At 38.0% G+C, this 17,706-nt stretch overlaps 1 protein-coding gene across 1 annotated transcript in view; it reads left to right on the top strand.

Moving 5' to 3' along the window:
* p3h2 (prolyl 3-hydroxylase 2) overlaps positions 1-17,706 on the top strand; it is a 100,278-nt gene that overhangs the window by 70,964 nt on the left and 11,608 nt on the right. The window contains exons 2-5 of the mRNA XM_051947474.1: positions 1,298-1,450; positions 2,240-2,429; positions 13,263-13,394; positions 15,101-15,228. Of these exons, the coding sequence (XP_051803434.1) occupies positions 1,298-1,450; positions 2,240-2,429; positions 13,263-13,394; positions 15,101-15,228 (603 nt within the window). The remainder of the gene's footprint in view (positions 1-1,297; positions 1,451-2,239; positions 2,430-13,262; positions 13,395-15,100; positions 15,229-17,706) is intronic.

Consider the following 17,706-nt stretch of genomic DNA (forward strand, 5'->3'; position numbering starts at 1 on the left):
CAAAATTGATCAGCTCAGCGATCAAAATCTCTGGAACAATTTACCTTTCATTCGAAGAGGTTGCTACTGAAGAGATGACCCATTTGTGCTTGATACCTTGATTTTATCTTATATTGTGTTCTATTTTGGATTTTTTGATACTTTGTTGTCTATATTCAGATGTGCTTTCATTTTTTCATTATTATGTTTATTATGTTATTTTTATTTAGACTTATTTTGGGTTTGACTGTCTTACTATTTATTTACGTCTGTACAGCACGAAGTAAGGCGGGAAAACAACTATGTATATAGAAATGTACCAAACTAAATAAATGTAAAATACTAAAAACCTAAGTAAAACAAGATAGAAACTCTGGAAATCAAATTATAAACTAATTTTAAATAAATCCAAAAATGTTGAGACCACGAAGAGCAATGAAAAACTTTTGAAAACATGTGACTTGAGATGTTTCTTTAAAATGTTTGTGTTTTATTGTGTTTTTATTCAGGGTTGTCTTTTAGTCATTATCTTTTATGTCTAGGAGCAGAACTGGTTCAAATGTGCCTTATGTCTCAGTTTGATTCGACTTTACACACTATACCCGCTCACAACTTTCAGCAGTAAACTATCTCTGTGCTTATGCGTTTATATTAGATGTGTTTCTTAGGAAGTGTATGGAATTTCTGTGGTTATTGTTTCTTTCTGTTATTTCCAACTTCCAATAAGTTCATCTGCTCCGAGTGCAACGACCTCATCTAGTATATTAGCTGTAATAATGACGGCTCCCTTTAATGGCAGGAAGTGGATGGGAACAGTGCATCCTTCTAAGTCTGCTCAGTTCTTCTGAAACTAATGCTGATATATTGCTTATTTCAAGTGCATTCCAAAGTAATGGCCAAGAATGAATTTTCAGAAAGGGATCTGTTTCTTCCTGCAGCTTCAGAACAACGTCTGCAGATTGTCTGTTGTTTTTCAGAGAATCTCATGAACTTTGTCCTTTTATTTGGCAGTTTTTATTAACAGAGACATGTCCATGTGTTTCTGTTGAAATTTTTAACATCCAGATAAGATACACCAAGTGTAATTGGCTGGAACTGCTTTGGCAAACACTTGGCAAACACTTTCTTCGTGCAGTCTCATTCATTTTAGCTGTTGCGCCTGATTTAAACCGACGTTCTCAGCTGCACGGGTGAACTTGTGCCTTTATTCAACAATTTTTGGAACGGATGTGCACAAAGTTCAGCCACAGAGGTGAAGTCTGATGTTATTATTGTTTTAATAGCATCTCTTTCCTCTCTCTCTTTATTTCTTTTCCAGTTAAATCAGCCGGACAAGGCAGCAGCAGCAGCTCACACCTACTTCCAGGCCAACCCAGAACATGTGGAGATGGGTCAGGACCTGGAGCAGTACAAAGACCTGCAGGGCGTCCAGGAGGATCACTTTGTGGATCGAGAAGCTCGGCCTCACCAGGTGAATCAGAAAGTCACAACCTGCAAATGTAGACTTCCTTCATTGATTTCATTTCATTGCATCTGTGTGACCTTCAGCCTTCCAAGTCATCTTTTGTCAATCCAAATGTCTGTCCGATGACTTCATTTTTTCTGCTTGACTTCATCCCAAAAGCGAAAAGTGCAGCTGTTGTCGCTTTCTAAAGGGGTTTTGGTGCTAATGGGCCTTGAGGTTTAATGACTGGAAACTCATTTAGGCCTTTTAGAGCTCATTGTGGTCAATTGTGGGTCATTTAAAGTGTCTGTCTTCAAGAAAACCTTACCCTTTAGGTTTCGTTTCCATCCTCTGCACACTGCAGACGCACACTTTGCAAATCTGTCTTTAGCATTACTGGTATTTAATTTGTGTCTCTATAGCTTTGATTGTTCAGCTCTGTTGCTGTGGGTGCACACTTTAAACTATGTGTTTTCATCTCTTATGTCCTGTATTTTCTTATTGAAAGCAGCTTGTTTGCAATGTTCAGCCTAAAGCTAATTTTCTCTGGGCACAGTAGACGAATTTTTAGATTTACTGATGAATAAGTTACGGCGATAATCCTCTCTGGCTACCGTTCAGGACAACATTCCCTCTTCTGTTTATGAAGCTGCAGCAGCAAACTTGATGTTCGCCAGAGGACTTGTTAAAATGTTATGAACTGGCTACAGGTTTATTTATAGAGGAGCCATGATAATAATTGTGTAGCTCACGCCGTTCTGCGCTAAAAGTTGTAAATACTGCTGCTGTAATTCCTCTTTCTTGTCTCCATCTCAGCGATCCTTCACGGCAGCGGTGAGGCTCTACGATAAAGGCGACTACGAAGCGGCCCTCGGCCTGTTCGAGGAAGCACTGGTGGAATATTACAAGGCAGACGTGGAGTGTCGGGCCCTTTGCCAGGGACCACAGAGGTTTGAGGGCCACGATCACCTCCGCTACCGTTACAGCCTCCATGAACTGGTATCAGGTGAGATCTTAGCAGATTCGTTTAGTCAGAAAACATCTGGTGACAAGAATCTCTCCCGTATTTACCCTCACATAGCACAGGACAGCTGTACAGATGTTTAAAGCAGATATAAATTGGTGCTGAGTGGTGTTGAGAAGACAGTTTTGTTTCTGGCAGCTGACCTTCTCAACTGTCAGGAGAGAAGCTGTGAAACACTGAGATGTGCTTTAAGTTGCTGACATGAAGGCTTCAAACAAGTGGCATCAGATTTCTGCAATATTGCGTCTGAGTTCATGTCGCTGTGGGAGATATTCCACAGAAACCAAACATGCAGTTCAAACTCTTTTAAAACTGCAAAAACAAAGCTCCATTTGACAGGTTTCTGAAGGTTTATAGTGAGCTGGATTCAGTGCAGACTGTTCTTCAAGGTCTTTTTGTTCTCTGGACACCAAAACTGGGAGAAACTTGTCCATGTTGAGGCTTGACAGTGATTACCATCTGATCTGATCAGGACCAGGCATGTTCTGATGGTAGACTTCTTCCAACAAGAGTTGTTTTTGAAAGAGATAAAAGAGCATTTTAAAGCTACGAGAACTTAACTTGGACAAAATGTCTGAACTGAGCATTTCGCTTCATGTTAAAGGAAAGCATGTTGATGTACAGTGAGATTATGAGGTCATGAGGAAGGAGGATATCCGCTCTCTTGCCAAGCGTTCACTACTTTTTGTTCAATCACTACATGTGCAGCTTCAGTGTAGGAATATCTGATGCTACAAGAAAATCCTCTACAAGAAAACCTTCATTTCATGAGTTTCTGGAGGTTTGTAATGAGCTGTTTTCAGTACAGTTTGTTCTTCAAGGTCATTTTCTTCTCTGGAAACCATAACTGAGATAACAGGTTAAGAAATCAGGGTTGAGCCTTCCTTTATTGAATAAATGTGTTTAAATTCCAGCACAGACACAAACACGATGATTGTTTTTGACAAACTCTACTTGTGCTTTTAATTAGAGAATGTTCTGTTTAGTTTGAGGTTTTAGTTGTTTAACATCAGCATGATAACGTTGAATCACTGTTGATGTGATCGCTGCCAGTGTTGGTTTTCAGAGTTACACTAAAACAGCATTCTGAGATGTTTTATTGGTTTTATAAATTCATGCTTAGTTCCCAACTTCTGCATGTTGCACCACATTAAAACTCCCCTTTGTGAGTCTCTGCTGCTTGAAAAATCCTTCCTTGCATTGTTTGCTGTTGTAAAACTGCCACGTTGGGCTTATTAGATGCGCCGTTCTCATAAGTTCACCTCGATTCCATTTTGATGAGTCTCGGAGTTCATTTTAAGTTTAAGAAAATATAAATGACCCTGTTTAGTTTCTGTGCAGCGCGTTTTATCAGCTTATTGTGACTCCTCCGCTAACACTTATCCTGCGTGGCTCCGAGCCCAGGCTGGTTTTGGTTGTGCTGAATAGCCGGTGGAGGCTTAGACGAGGCCAAACAACGGGCTTCATGCTCACTAGGTGATCAAATCTGCCTGGCAGCAGCTTGGCACCGGATGGGAGCTGGCACTTTGTCAAAGGACAGATGAGGAATAACAGCTATGTTTTAGGAGAAGAGGTGTGGTGAAATAAAATGTCGCTGTAGGTGAAAATAGAGCTGTAGTCACACTGTATCTGTACTTTATCATGAGATGTGTTGAAAATCTCACCTGTTTGTAGAATGTTTCTTTCAAATATTATGCTCACATCACTGTATAAATCCTGGTTTTAGTCCTGCTTTAAATGCACCATTTCAGCATTAGTAGCTTTAAATACAGTGCTGGCCCCGCCCCTTTCAGGAAGAAGACTCTCTCTGTGTCTATGATTGACAATGCATAACACAGATGTGAATAAGTGTGTGATATCAGGACTTTTTATCACTTCTAACTTTCTTTGTGAGGATAATTTTACAGTAAAATAAGTTTGAAATTTAAGCAGTTGTTTTTAGCTTGTGTCTTTGGTGAGTTTGTCTGATAACGTTATAAAATCTGTATTTTTGCTGCAGATTGGCAGCTTGGAAATGTCGCTGAAGTGACTGTTAGCTAACATAAAGGCTTAATGTGCTGCGTTTCAGTCACGACATGAAAACACAGTAACCCACTCAGTCCTTGTTTCTTGGTTTATGTTTCCACAGAGCTCTGACTTGTGGACATAATATCAAAGCTAATGCTAATGTTAACCACATTACCTCCACAACATGCTACCATTTGAGATTTTCGATTGTTGTGGTGACATTGCCATCAAAAATACCAGTAATCCACTGGGTGTTCAGGTAAGAGCGCGTGAAGACTCTTGTGTTCACTCTTGCAGATAGTTTTTAACTAATTTTGAACAATGTAAACACGTTTCTGTCATTTTGGACAAATTTCTATTATTTTGGACAGGTTTTAAGTCCTTGTGGACAAGTTGGGAGACATTTTGAACACATTTTGAATCGTTCTGAACTACTTTTCAAGTCATTTTGGGGAAATTTCAATGCATGAAGACTTGTGTTTTACTCTTGCCTAATTTTTCAGAATTTAATGAAGATGTCATGTGATTTTTTTTCATCATTTATGACAAATTACACTTATCCTGGACAAGTTTGAGTCATTTTAAACACATTTTAATTAATTTTGGACTGGTTATGAGTCCTTCTGAACAGTTTTCAAGTCATTTTGTCCACATTGCAGCTAATTTTCAGCTCATTTTGGACAATTTTAACATGTTTCTGTCATTTTAAATACATTTCGATTATTTTGCACAAGTTTTGAGTCATTGTGGATAAATTTTGGTAATTTTAAACAAAGCAGTTATGGTTCCTTATGGACAATTTTCAAGGCATTTTTGGCTGTGAAGACTCTTGTGTTCACTCTTGCAACCAACAACAGAACATTTGGTGAGTTTTGCTCATGGCTGAGACATTTTAGAGTTAGCAGAAGCAGCTGGTGCTATGTAATGATTTGAATAAATTCTAAAGCTTTACATAAACATCTTCATATCTTTAACTGCTTTTATTTTACACTTCCAAGTTTAGCAACCACAAACTCAATATAAATGGATTTCCACCATACTGGACCTTTAAAACACGTGAACATTGTCTCACAGCACATTTCCTGAATTTTAAGTACACAAACTTTAAGGAAATTGGAAATACCCACCATATTTTATGACATTGTTATTTTCTGTAATGCTACAGTATTTTCTGGTGGCCTAGCTGCCAGAATATTCCATTTTTTCTTAGCTTGGGGCATCATTATGGCCTTGTGGTTCAGAATTACACAATAAAATGTAATTGGAACGTCTACTGTTTGACTTTGGCTGCAGATTTGTTGCATATTATTCCCCCTCTCTCGCCCAGAATGCCAGAAAATCCCTTTTAAAAACTTGAGAGGCTGAGTTATAGTGGAGCTTCAAATAATTTCAGCAGTGTTTGTTTTCATTGGGCACCGAGTTGTTCCTGGCAGTCCACAGGTTGAAACACCGAGATTTATGTCAGGCTTGAGTTTTTCTAGGTGACAGCAAGGTGGAAGTAAAAACTGCAAAAGGGCTCAGTGCATATTTACAGGACCAGATGTGAGCAGAGCATTTCTGGGGAAAAATCTGGTTTAAAAAAAGTGAGGGGCACAGGATTCCCACGAGCTTCCATGAGTTTCTGATTGTTGCGTGGTTTACCACATCACCGAGGTCACCAATCCCTAAATTAACTCTAAATTTTAGAGTTTTGCTGAGAAGTCTTATCTGATCTTTTTATAATCTTGTTTAGTTGTTGGATCCAATGATTTTTCATTTAAGATGAGACCACCTTATCCCACTAAAGCCTGCTTATGATACCATTAGATGTGTTAGAACCGTGTAGAACACATAGCAGCACTAGCAACATAGAGCAGTGTATTGATTTGGGGAGTTTTGGGTTTGCACTGTTTGCTTTAGCTGACTCTCCAGATCAGACCAGATCTGAACTAACAGGGAGAAGCGGTGGCAGAGCTCTCGGAAGTGCTGTTCAGAACTATTAGCTGAGCAGTTAGCTGTGGGATTTGGTAGACATGCTCTATTACCGACTTCTACAGTCCAGGAAAACAGCCTGAATCTGAGCCAGTGGAGCAGAATGAATGAATCCCACTGAGTCACTACCAGAACCGCCCTCCACCTCTTCTTCTTCTTCTTTTTGTTCTTCCCTCTTCTTCCTCCTCTTCTTCTTCTTTTTTCTCTTTTTTCCCTTCTCTTTTTCTTCTTCTTTTATTCTCCTTCTTGTACTTATTTCTCCTCTTCTTTTTGTTCTTCCCTCTTCTTCCTTCTCCTCTTTTTTCTTCTTCTTTATTCTTTTTCTACTTCCTCCTCCTATTCTGTTCTTCTTCTTTTTATCCTTCTTCCTCTTCCTCCTTCTCTTCTTCTTCTTCATCTTCCTCCTTCTCTTTTTCTTCTTATTTTTCCTTTTCTTCCTCCTTCTCCTTTCCTTCTTCTTCCTCTTCTTCTTCTTCCTCTTCTTGTTATTCTTTTTCTTCATCTTTTTCTCCATCTTCTTCCTCCTCCTCCTCTTCTTCTTATTTTTCTTTTTCTTCCTCCTTCTCTTTTCCTTCTTCTTCCTCCTCTTCTTCCTCTTCCTCTTCTTGTTCTTCATCTTTTTCTTCTACTGCTTCCTCCTCCTGCTCTTCTTCTTCTTTTTGTCTTCTTCCTCTTCTTCCTATTTTTTCTTTTTCCTCTTCTTCCTCCTCCTCCTCTTATTATTTTCTTCTACCTCCTCCTCTTTTCCTTCTTCTTCCTCCTCCTACTATTTTTCCTCTTCTTCTTTCCCCTCACCTTCTGTTTCTTTTCTGTCCCTGTACCAACTCAGCCTGGTTTCTCTGCTGTCCTTTCTTGACTTTTCTCTTCTGTTTCTGCACATCGCAGCTCATTTGCTACTAATTGAAGTTATATCCAGTAAAACAAACGGACTTCTGTTGACTTTTTGTGCCGGTTAGTTTATTCAGCTTGTGGTTTGGTAGCTACTGTTTCTCAGGCGTGAGAGTTTTTTGTTGCTCTGAGCTGTTTCATTAATAGTTTCATCCTCTCAGTGTCTGTTTTCTCGATGTTTGTCTTTTAAGCTTATATTTCTCACAGATGTTTGAATGTTTTAGTTTCCTTCATGCACCTAAACACACCATCTGGGGCTGCACAACGAAACAAATTCAACACCCCCAGGATATATTTTCTTTTCTAGCTTTTCTAAACCTAATCTAACAACTGAGTAAACAAACTGTGAATCCAGCTATGAGGACGCTCACATGAAACTGTCTGCAGATGACCAATCACGAACTGCATATTTATAAAAATAAGACCAAACTATAACCCTAAACTAATATACAGATAATTAAAATATTATACAAACCAACAGCAGCTACTGTTCTCTCTTTATGCCCCTTACTGTGATGTAAATTTCAAAATAAAAGCATGTAATCCTCATATAACCTGGACTGTGGGTAGGGAGAGAAGCTGAGATGTTGTGAGAAATCTCTCTCACTGCTTTTCACACAGATGATTTATTCCTCCTGCAGGAAAGTTGTAGATTTTTCAAGGATGCTGTTTTGGCTGCAAGCTGAAGATAACAAATAATGTGTGTAATTGACAGAATAAAAGCTTTTATATCCTTCAGGTTTGCTGCGCTCTGTTAGTCCATCTGCAGACGATGAAATAAACATGCAAAGGTTTTGACTTCGTTCAGCAGAAATCGCTAGAACAAAAATTTAAAGAGATTAAAAGAATAACTATTCAAGTAATACAAATAAAACTGTGCTCGGGGATGATGTGCAGGATTTAATCAAATCTTCAATCACATTTTTATGGTGTACAAGACAGTTTTAGCCTTTAATTTTCAGCTGCAGCTCTGGTGGTTTTAAACAGTTTTGGTTGCAAGTAAAATCTGGACAATCTTTGGACACATTTTGAATCCTTGAGAATGTGTTATTTTTAATCAATTTTGAAAAGAAAATGGAAGATAATTTTCAAGTTATTTTGGTGAAGTTTGAGTGTACGAAGGCTCTTAGGTTCACTCTTAGTTTTTGTCATTTTGGACAAAATGTTGCTATTTTGATCACATTTTAATTAATTATGAACTACTTGTCAGTCCTTCTGGACAGATCTCAAAGCAAAGTGGTCAAGTTTGAGTGCATGAAGACTCTTGTGTTCACTCTTGCTGCTAATTTTAAGCTAATTTTGGACATTTTCACCAAGTTTTGGACAGTTTTTTGCTATTTCCAACACCTTATAATTAATTTTGGACTAGTTATGAGTCGTTCTGGACAATTTTCTTAGAACTGTGGTCAAGTTTGAGTGCATGGAGACTCTTGTGTTCACTGTGGCAGCTAGTTTTAAATTCATTTTGGACAATTTAAACAAGTTTGTGTCATTTTGGAAAATTTCAGTTATTTTAGACTAGTTTTAGGCATGGGCATAACCACCATCTCAGAAGTGAGGGGGACAAATTTTTCAGAGCGATTTATCATTCTCTTACATTTAATTGCACCGTCCTTAGTGGCTAAAGAACCACATAATCCCTAACAGCCACAGTACAATACCAGGGGACCAACTAGGCTAGTTCTTTAAACTATAAAGTATAAAACTTTAAACTATAAAATCTAAAGTTTTAGTGGCCAAACTCCAGTTAAGTTGACAACAATGTCCCTTGAACATCTACTGGACGAGTAGCCAAAGGTGCCAAACACTGAACATGAAATGATCAGTACTGCCTGGTTTCTCCCTGCAATAGATATCTTATTTTCAGGAAGTTATAATCTCTCCTTACCTGTAAAGACCCTACATCCTTGTCCCTGCTGCTGGCCTCTGATCCATCTCCTCCCTGACTCTGCTCTTTCTGTTATGGCAATAAACGTAAAAAATGTGGTAAGAAAAATTCTGAAATAGCATTAGGAAGAGTAAAAATTGCAGTAGAATTTAACCTCAAAATCACTTTAACCCATAGATACATATTTTTTTCTCAGCCACTTATATATTTTTTTTCACCTCTGCAGACCCTGCATGGTCAACATTACTGCTGGCCGCCGCCTCTGGTCCATCTCCTGCCTGACTCTGCTCTTTGTTATGGAAATAATCATTAAAAAATATCTGAAAATCAAAATTCTGAGATAGAATTAGAAAGAGAAGGACTAAAAAATAGTTGTAAATTTATACCATAGATAGCCTATTCTTTTTTCTCCTCCATGACTCTCCTCTTTTGGGACCAAAAGACTTAAATACATGGAGAGCAATTGTGAGCACATCTTCTGCCCAGAAATGAAAGAGGACTGGGTTTATTCCAAGAATAAACTAATTAGCAGTAACGTAACAGAGGCAGCAACATTTAAATTATTGTTAACTAGCTTAACATATTGATATATTGCCACGTTTTACCTTGTCATCATTTAGCTAACAAGTCTAACATTGTTTGCATCCAACAAGGTCACACAACTTACACGGTTTGTTTGGAAAGAACTGTGTAAAATTTTTTGCTTCTTGCTAGCTCTGGCTGGTTTGCTAAACATTACTCCAGACGCACGTTCAGCACTGCTCAGCACAGCAGCACGTCTCCTGTGGAACACCTGCGTTAGCATGCGCTCATGGTGCATTCAAAGACGGCTCGGGAAAACACGTTACTGGATGCTAATAACGGGTTTAGCTGTTGTAACGGCTGAAAAAAGTGCGGGGGACAGAGGGGACAGATGTGGAAAGTGCGGGGGACATGTCCCACGCGCACCCTGCGTCCGTTACGCCCATGGTTTTAGGTCCTTGTGGACAAGTTGGGAGTCATTTTGGACACATTTTGGATAATTTTGAAAAAATCTCAAGTCATTTGGGGTGAGTTTGAGTGCATGAACACTCTTGTGTTCACACTTGCAGCCAACAGGAGAACATTTGGTGAATTTTGCTCATGGCTGAGACATTTTGAATAGAATAGAATAGAATAGAATAGAATAGAATAGAATAGAATAGAATAGAATATAGAATACAATATTCTTTATTGTCATTACACAATGTATAACGAGATTGCAGAGCTTAACAGAGTGAATATAAATAACAGGGAATGAGGCAGGGGTGTATATTGCACAGTTACACTAGATTGTTGACTGGAAGTGAGACATGAGAGAGTTCAGGGTGGTGATGGCTCTTGGAAAGAAGCTGTTTTCTTGGTGTTTAGTAGAAGATGCTCTGGAAAATAAATCAACCTGGTGGATGGTAAGGCAGCTGCTCATTCTGATTGGCTCAACTGGGGCTACACAGATCTGGATGACTGTTGGTCTGTAGTGATAGTAATGCTTTGATTAAAATCTTCCTGGACAGTAGTTGACGCGTTTGTCAAGGTTTTAAAGGTCACTATAAGACAGATACAGCTGGATCTGTTCAAGCTAGCAGTTTTTGAAGGAGTATCACACAGTTTTAATGATCTTCATGAATAACCAGCATTAATCTCACCTCAAGTGTCTGACTTATCACTTCACATTGTTTACACTCTGCTGTGGCACTGAACTAGACCCAGACTCGTTTACTGTGGAGGAATCAGCCAAACTGTTGCACCAAAACATAATTCCTGGGTTTTACTGTTTATCATGCTCTGGTCAGGGGTTTTCTTTCTGTTGACACAAGTTGAGGCGGATTTTGTGCAGTAGCTGCAGCTTAATTGCTGACAAGTGAGCTTTTCCTCGGATATGTTCGACCTGCTCGTATAAACACGGAGAAACGGCTAATTAGCTTTGGCCGGGCTCTGTTTTCCTTCTAGTCAGCTGATTATTTTCCATCGCAGGGCCTCTGATCACAGTGTTTTTCCGTGCTGAGACATATGTATGGATTCCTGACAGTAATACAGTCTGTTAGCTGAGTATAAAAAGGCAGGATTTCATGGCGTTACATGGGAACTGTACAGTGCAGCGTGATTCAGCCCCTCTGAGATTCTTGAAGACGTTGGATCTGACAGTCGTTGTGCAGCTGTTCAGGACTGACCTCATGCTGTCCAGCTCTCCTCTGGCTCCACTCCCGGAGATCCACATATGGAAATGATATATCGCTCTGTAAAACACGTTTTCCTCAATGCAGGAGCAAAAAAACCCAACGCTTTAATCTTCACCTGAGGAAACACAAAACACACGAAAACTGCACTGGAGCAACATTTATGTGGTGTTTTTCACAGAAACACAGATCATATGATGTTTATTTCCACATGTATGACCTCAGACAACCTGAGCAGAGACTGAGACGATGTTTATCGCAGCTGATTTCTATTTTCACCAGCAGCCTCACCATGACTCCTGATCTGGAGGTTCTTTAGGGGCAGTTGGATCAGAATAAACCAACGTTTTATTCATTATCGGCTCCAGTTTTTGTGTAAAAGTCTTCAGATCTGCCTCAAGCTGATGTCACTCAGATGATCTCAGCAGATTTAACATCCGTGAACGCAACACGAAACTCTACATGAGCAGAAATTAGCACCACGTGGACGTTAACTGAGCCAGCAGTTAGTGGAATATATCCGACTGTTACTGAGATTTAAAGAGTTTATAGAGAGAGATGGAGGTAGCTGTGCATTTACTGAAAACTGTTAAGCAGTTTGAACTATAAATTTGACCGTAAATCAACTGATACTAAAAGGATTTCTGTCTACTGTGAGCACAAATCATCTTTTTCATGTCTGTTCTGTAGAGTTTTCCATGTTCAAAACTATTTTTTTCAAGAGTAATACCTTTTGATGCAAATTTGTGATTTGGTGCCATAGAAGTTGTAAATATAAACTTGATTTGGCATTAAATGAAACTATTTTACATATAGAATAGTTGTTGCTGTTCAGAAGATCATAAAAAATAACATGTTTAGATGTTAATGATTTAAATTATTTTATTATTTTAGGATATTTGTATTATTATTTATTTTATTTGTTTCTTCTTATGCTTTTTTAGGTTTTATTTTTAATGTTATTTTATATTTTATTATATTTTGGGCTTTTTTGTTTTTATTGTATTATTTTTTTATTATGTATTTTTTATTTTTTTTGCAAAAACAGGCCATGACTCACTTTTAATTTTGAATAATAAATATGGCATGTTTTTTTCTATTAATTCTCCTTTTTTTGGTTCAAATAAATGTCATAAGTACTAATATTTGTTTATTTATTAGTTTTCTGAAGGTGGATGCTGACACTGATTTTTATTACATTTTTTGTACATTTAGGGACGACATAATGCATAATTTGTAAGTTTCATTTTAGATTATTTTATTGTATTTTTTCATTTTTATCATTATCTGTTTATTTCTATATTATTTTATTGTTATTATATATTTTATTTGTGTCTTTTTGTTTTTAGATTATTTTCAGTTGTATTCTATTCTGTTATTTTATTATCATTTTTATTTAGTTTGTTTATTTGCAACAACAGACTGTGACTCACTTTAAATTGTGAAATAAAATAACATATTTCTTGCTAATAATTATACTACTATTATTGTTGATATATTCTGTATATAATATATTCTACTATTAATAATAAATACTGATATTTATTATAATATGTTATTAGCTTTCTAACAGTGGATTTTTACAGTTTATTGCAGTATTTAGGGAATACATACTGCATGTAATTTGCAATTATTTAATTTAATTGTGCAAAATATTCTAAATATTTGTTTTTGACCTTGTCTTGCTAATATATGGAATAAAAAAGAAGTCACTTCTATGGAGGATTATGAGGATTGAAATGAAGCAAAGTTTATTCCACCAGCAAAACCTGCAAAAATGAATTAAAGCAAAACTTTCACTAAAGAATCTGCAACATGCTGGATGTTATTTATATGAGAGCTGACGTTAGATTCTTTCCTTTGCAGATCATTTCACTCAGGTGCTTCACTGTGAACACGAGTGCGTCAGAGATCTGGCCACTCGTCCCGGTCGCCTCTCTCCGATGGAGAACTACCTGCCGCTGCACTACGACTACCTGCAGTTCGCTTACTTTAAAGGTGCGTTTGTTTTCTGGATGGTTTAACAGCAGATAGTCGTGTAGAATCAGACGTTTTCCAGGTGTATTTTTGTGATGAATTTCTCTTTCTGTGCAGCAGAGGGAACAAATCTGTCAAACCAAACATCCGTCTGATTGTGTTTAATGTAGAATTCTGAACAAAGAATCCACCCATTTATCCAAACGTGTTTGTACAAGAGCTCAGGATGACCACAAAGAGCCGCAGACAGGTCGAGAAAATCAGCAGCGAACCGCACCCCGACAGCAGCATCAATGCTTTTATTCAGTGAGAAGTTAAATCCATGAGAGAAGCTCCTCTAGTCCGGAGATCTGGCAGAAAAACCACAGTTTAGTTGGGAAATACAGTCTGCCGAGGACCTGAGAGATTAGATTTAATGATGTGGATCAAATAAAGAGGCTGAAGGGCGGCACTTTAGTCTGCATGAAAAGACTTTTCTCCTGAGAGTCTCGCTCTGACATTAATACTGTTGTATTGTAAAGATGGTAAATGGGTCATAGTGTCCATTACAGCTCATAAAAAGGCTAACATGGTCCAGTTTCAAAATTTAATCTGAGTTGTTTGAGATTTTTAACATGCCAAACACGAATTTTTCCTTCTGCACTGTAAAAATCATCAAGAAAATTAGTCAAATCAACTCGTCTTTTACAGAAATATAAGAATTTCTCATTAGTATAGGATAAAACATCTTTTTTTAAATTTTAGACTACTTTAAAAATGTAAAACTTGCTGTATTTTGGTTTAAAATAATGTGTTGAATGAATGAACATCTGAAAGTTCATTCACCTCATTAAATAAAATTTAAATAAGTATATAACTGGGGTTTATAAGAAGTTAAACACAAGTTTTCCTGCCTGCACTGTAAATAATCAGCAAGAAAATTAGTGAAATCAACTCATCTTTTCCATTTTACATCATGTAAAAATGAGAGTTTTGCTATTTTCTTGTTATTTTAGCATAAAATGTTAGTTTTTTTTTTAAGTTTTCAAGCCACTTTTGACTTAAAATAATGAGTTCATTGAATCAACAGCTGAAAGTTCACTCATGAAATAACTTCTCATCAGTTAATTCACATTTTTAAGGCAGTAGATAAACCTAAGTTTCTGATCTGAATACATTTAAAATGATTTATTGTGTATCTATTGCCATAAATCAACGATTCACTACATTTTGTGCACACAAAACCATAAATATCGGTATTAATATTGTTAAAAACTGTAAATCTAATGCGGTTAGTATTTATTCACCCACAAACCGGTAGTTTTCCTCCTCTGTGATTCCAGTCCACGACGTTCACCATCAACCAGCAGCGCTTCATTGTGTTCTGGTTTCCTAAATAAATCCTCACTGAGGTTTTTCTGTTTGAACTCAAACCTCTAGACTCTTGTTGACCAGAGAACACGCAGCCGAGGCAGGAAGTGTTTGGTTAACCCTGAACTTTTACAGTCCAGTAAAGAAGGAGTTTGGACTGAGCAGAGAAGGAAGTGTGGAGAGAATACATGTAGAACTGGACAGTTTGTTTCACGTTTGGTCGATTAATCTGTGAGTGTTTCTTCTTTGGTTGCAGTAATAGTTCAGCTGTAGTCAAAAGTTTCACATCCAGAGGAGAGTTCAACCTGCAGAACCGCAGCCCCTTAAACGTGTTCATGTGTAAAATAAAGTAAAGATAAATGTGTTTGTCTGTGCAGTGGAACGACTGGAAGAGGCTCTGCAGTGTGCTCTGACCTACCTGCTGTTCCACGACGGAGAAGAGTTCATGACGGATAACGTCGATTATTTCAGGGAAGTTCTGGGACACGACGGAAAACCTCGAGAGGTCAGGATCTCTAATCAAGCCTTACACGGATCAGATATCTTTACATCACTGATGATACTGCTCACTAGTTCTTTCTTGCTCTGTTTTACATCCCTGCTTCCATGTAAATCAGATGTGGAAAACTGCTGTATATTTTGGGAATACAACTTCTTTTCCTCATAGATTCAAGTTTAGTTGGTTTTAACTCGTTCAGATGACCACAAACCTCATGGAAAACAGCATCGCTTTGTTGTAAGTGATAAAAACAATATTTAAATTCAATCTAAAGTTAATTAGCACCCAGTAAAATAAGGCTGAAGTTAGAATAATGGGACGAGATTTCTTCTTTTTATTTCTGCTCCTCTGTGGGCTCATTTTCCGCTGCAGTCTGAAGTCTTTTTACAGCTGTGGAAACAGGACAACCATGACTAGAAGGACAAATAACTCAGAAATGTCGTCTGTGCAGCATGACAGAGTTACAACTGCATACATGTTAAAAAGTGATAAAACAAAACTGGAATTTATTTAAATCGATCAATCAAACTTTATTTATAGAGCACTTTGCATACAAAGAGAGTAACGCAAAGTGCTGTACAACATTTAAAAACATTACAAAAAGACCCATCCCACCCTCCCTCCATATAGGCACACAACTGCACAAGCACACACCCACACACACACACACACACACACACACACACACACACACACACACACACACACACACACACACACACACACACACACACACACACACACACACTCTTACCACTGGCTCTTGATAATCTACTTAACAAAAAATGGATAAAAAAAACCCTGGAATCAACATGTAGAACGTTTTTCCAAGTGTCCACAGCTGTTACCTCTACTGGAAACAAAAACAGGGACTCTAGATACTATAGATATTTTACTATTTACATTTTAATTTCTTTCCATACTTGTGTCAGTTCTGTGTAAACACAGGATGCAGTGTTCAAAAACTCAGTGAAGTTTGTACCATGACTGTTGGTCACAGTTCAGTCAATAATGGCTTCACTGTTGCAGCAAGAAATGCAGAATGTTTTGTTTTTCTGAATCTGATTTGAGCAAATTCTTCATATTTGTTTTTTTTTTTAAATAAGACATGTAGAATAAATAATTTTAATGAAATATCATGATTTTATGCTTAGATTTGGTTCAGTTTCCAAAAAACGCCACATCACAGTTGAGTTTTCACAGTTTCTGGTCAAGATGATTTTTAAAAAATGCTTTTGTCAGTGGAAAATTGAAAAAAAAATCTAAGTAGATTTGCAGTAGTTTAACGCGGAGTGTGGAGGAGGAGAAGGAAGTGAAGTCGACTGGAGATTAAACGTGAGGATTTGAAGGAAACGGAGGAGACAAGAGGCAGCAGGCTGTTCTCTGTGTGTCTTGGACCGACTTTCTACTCGCCACTTGGCAGGAGTCGCGTCCTAAAGTTTGCTTTTCACTTTTCCCTCCAGCTGGAAGCATTAATCACGTTTTGCTACGTCAGTGTGTTTACGACAACATATTTCTTCCTCTGGGCTCGTTATTAGAACTATTCCGCCTAATTAATGAGAGAGAGAAAATTCAATCTGAGAATTTCTCTTCTTTACACTTTTATCAGCTGCTGTGAAACGTCAAACAGCACCTTGTTGGCCTCCAGCTTTTTCCTAGAAAGCCTGCTGCTAATCAGAGCGAGCAGGAGGATGAATGGGCGACTGTGAGGATGTATGTGTGAGATAAATCGAGGCAGAAGGCCGGCATGCTCGTGTTTTCTGCTCATAGCTGGCATTTTTTCTGCCTCTGAAGCCTTTCCACTCCCTCCAGTTTACAGTAGAGTCTCTGGCCCTCAGTTCGCCTCCCCTCTCGGCCTCTCCGAGCTCGTTTACAGAACCCTAGATGTCGGTGCCAGGACCGACCCAACTCCCCGCCAAAGAATCCGGCCTTTCAGTCACTCTGGAGGAGGAAAAGTCATGTCAGTGTGCCCGCGGGAGCCTCTGGAAGAACTCCTGTCCAGAATGATGGAGAAGAGAGACTTTTATTCTGTAAACCACATCAAGAAAAACGCTACCGGCTGCTTAAGTTTGGCAATAATCATCACGGTTTAAAAGATTCAGTGTTTTTATTGAGCAATTTGTTCACCGCAGCACTGATGAGCTCATTTTTCAACAGGAACATCTAAAATTACAGGATTTTAGTCTCATAAATCTGCATCAATTATTAATAAAAATTTGGGAAAAAATCCTGGAATCATGCACATGTACAACATTTTCTGTTTACAGGTGTTAAAAAAATGGGAGAAAGAGGATTCCACACACTATAGATACTTTCCTAGTTTTAATTTTAATTTCTTTCCGTACTCTTCAACACAGCCTGCAGTTCAGCTTGAAACTTGAAGCTCAGATTTGGTTCAGTTTCCAAATGAACGGCTCACGGTTACGTTTTTACAGTTTCTGGTTAAGATCCTTTATTTCCAAATAATGTGCTTTTGTTAGTGGA

This window comes from Acanthochromis polyacanthus, chromosome 4 (assembly GCF_021347895.1).
Source record: "Acanthochromis polyacanthus isolate Apoly-LR-REF ecotype Palm Island chromosome 4, KAUST_Apoly_ChrSc, whole genome shotgun sequence".
Classification (NCBI taxonomy): Eukaryota; Metazoa; Chordata; class Actinopteri; family Pomacentridae; genus Acanthochromis; species Acanthochromis polyacanthus.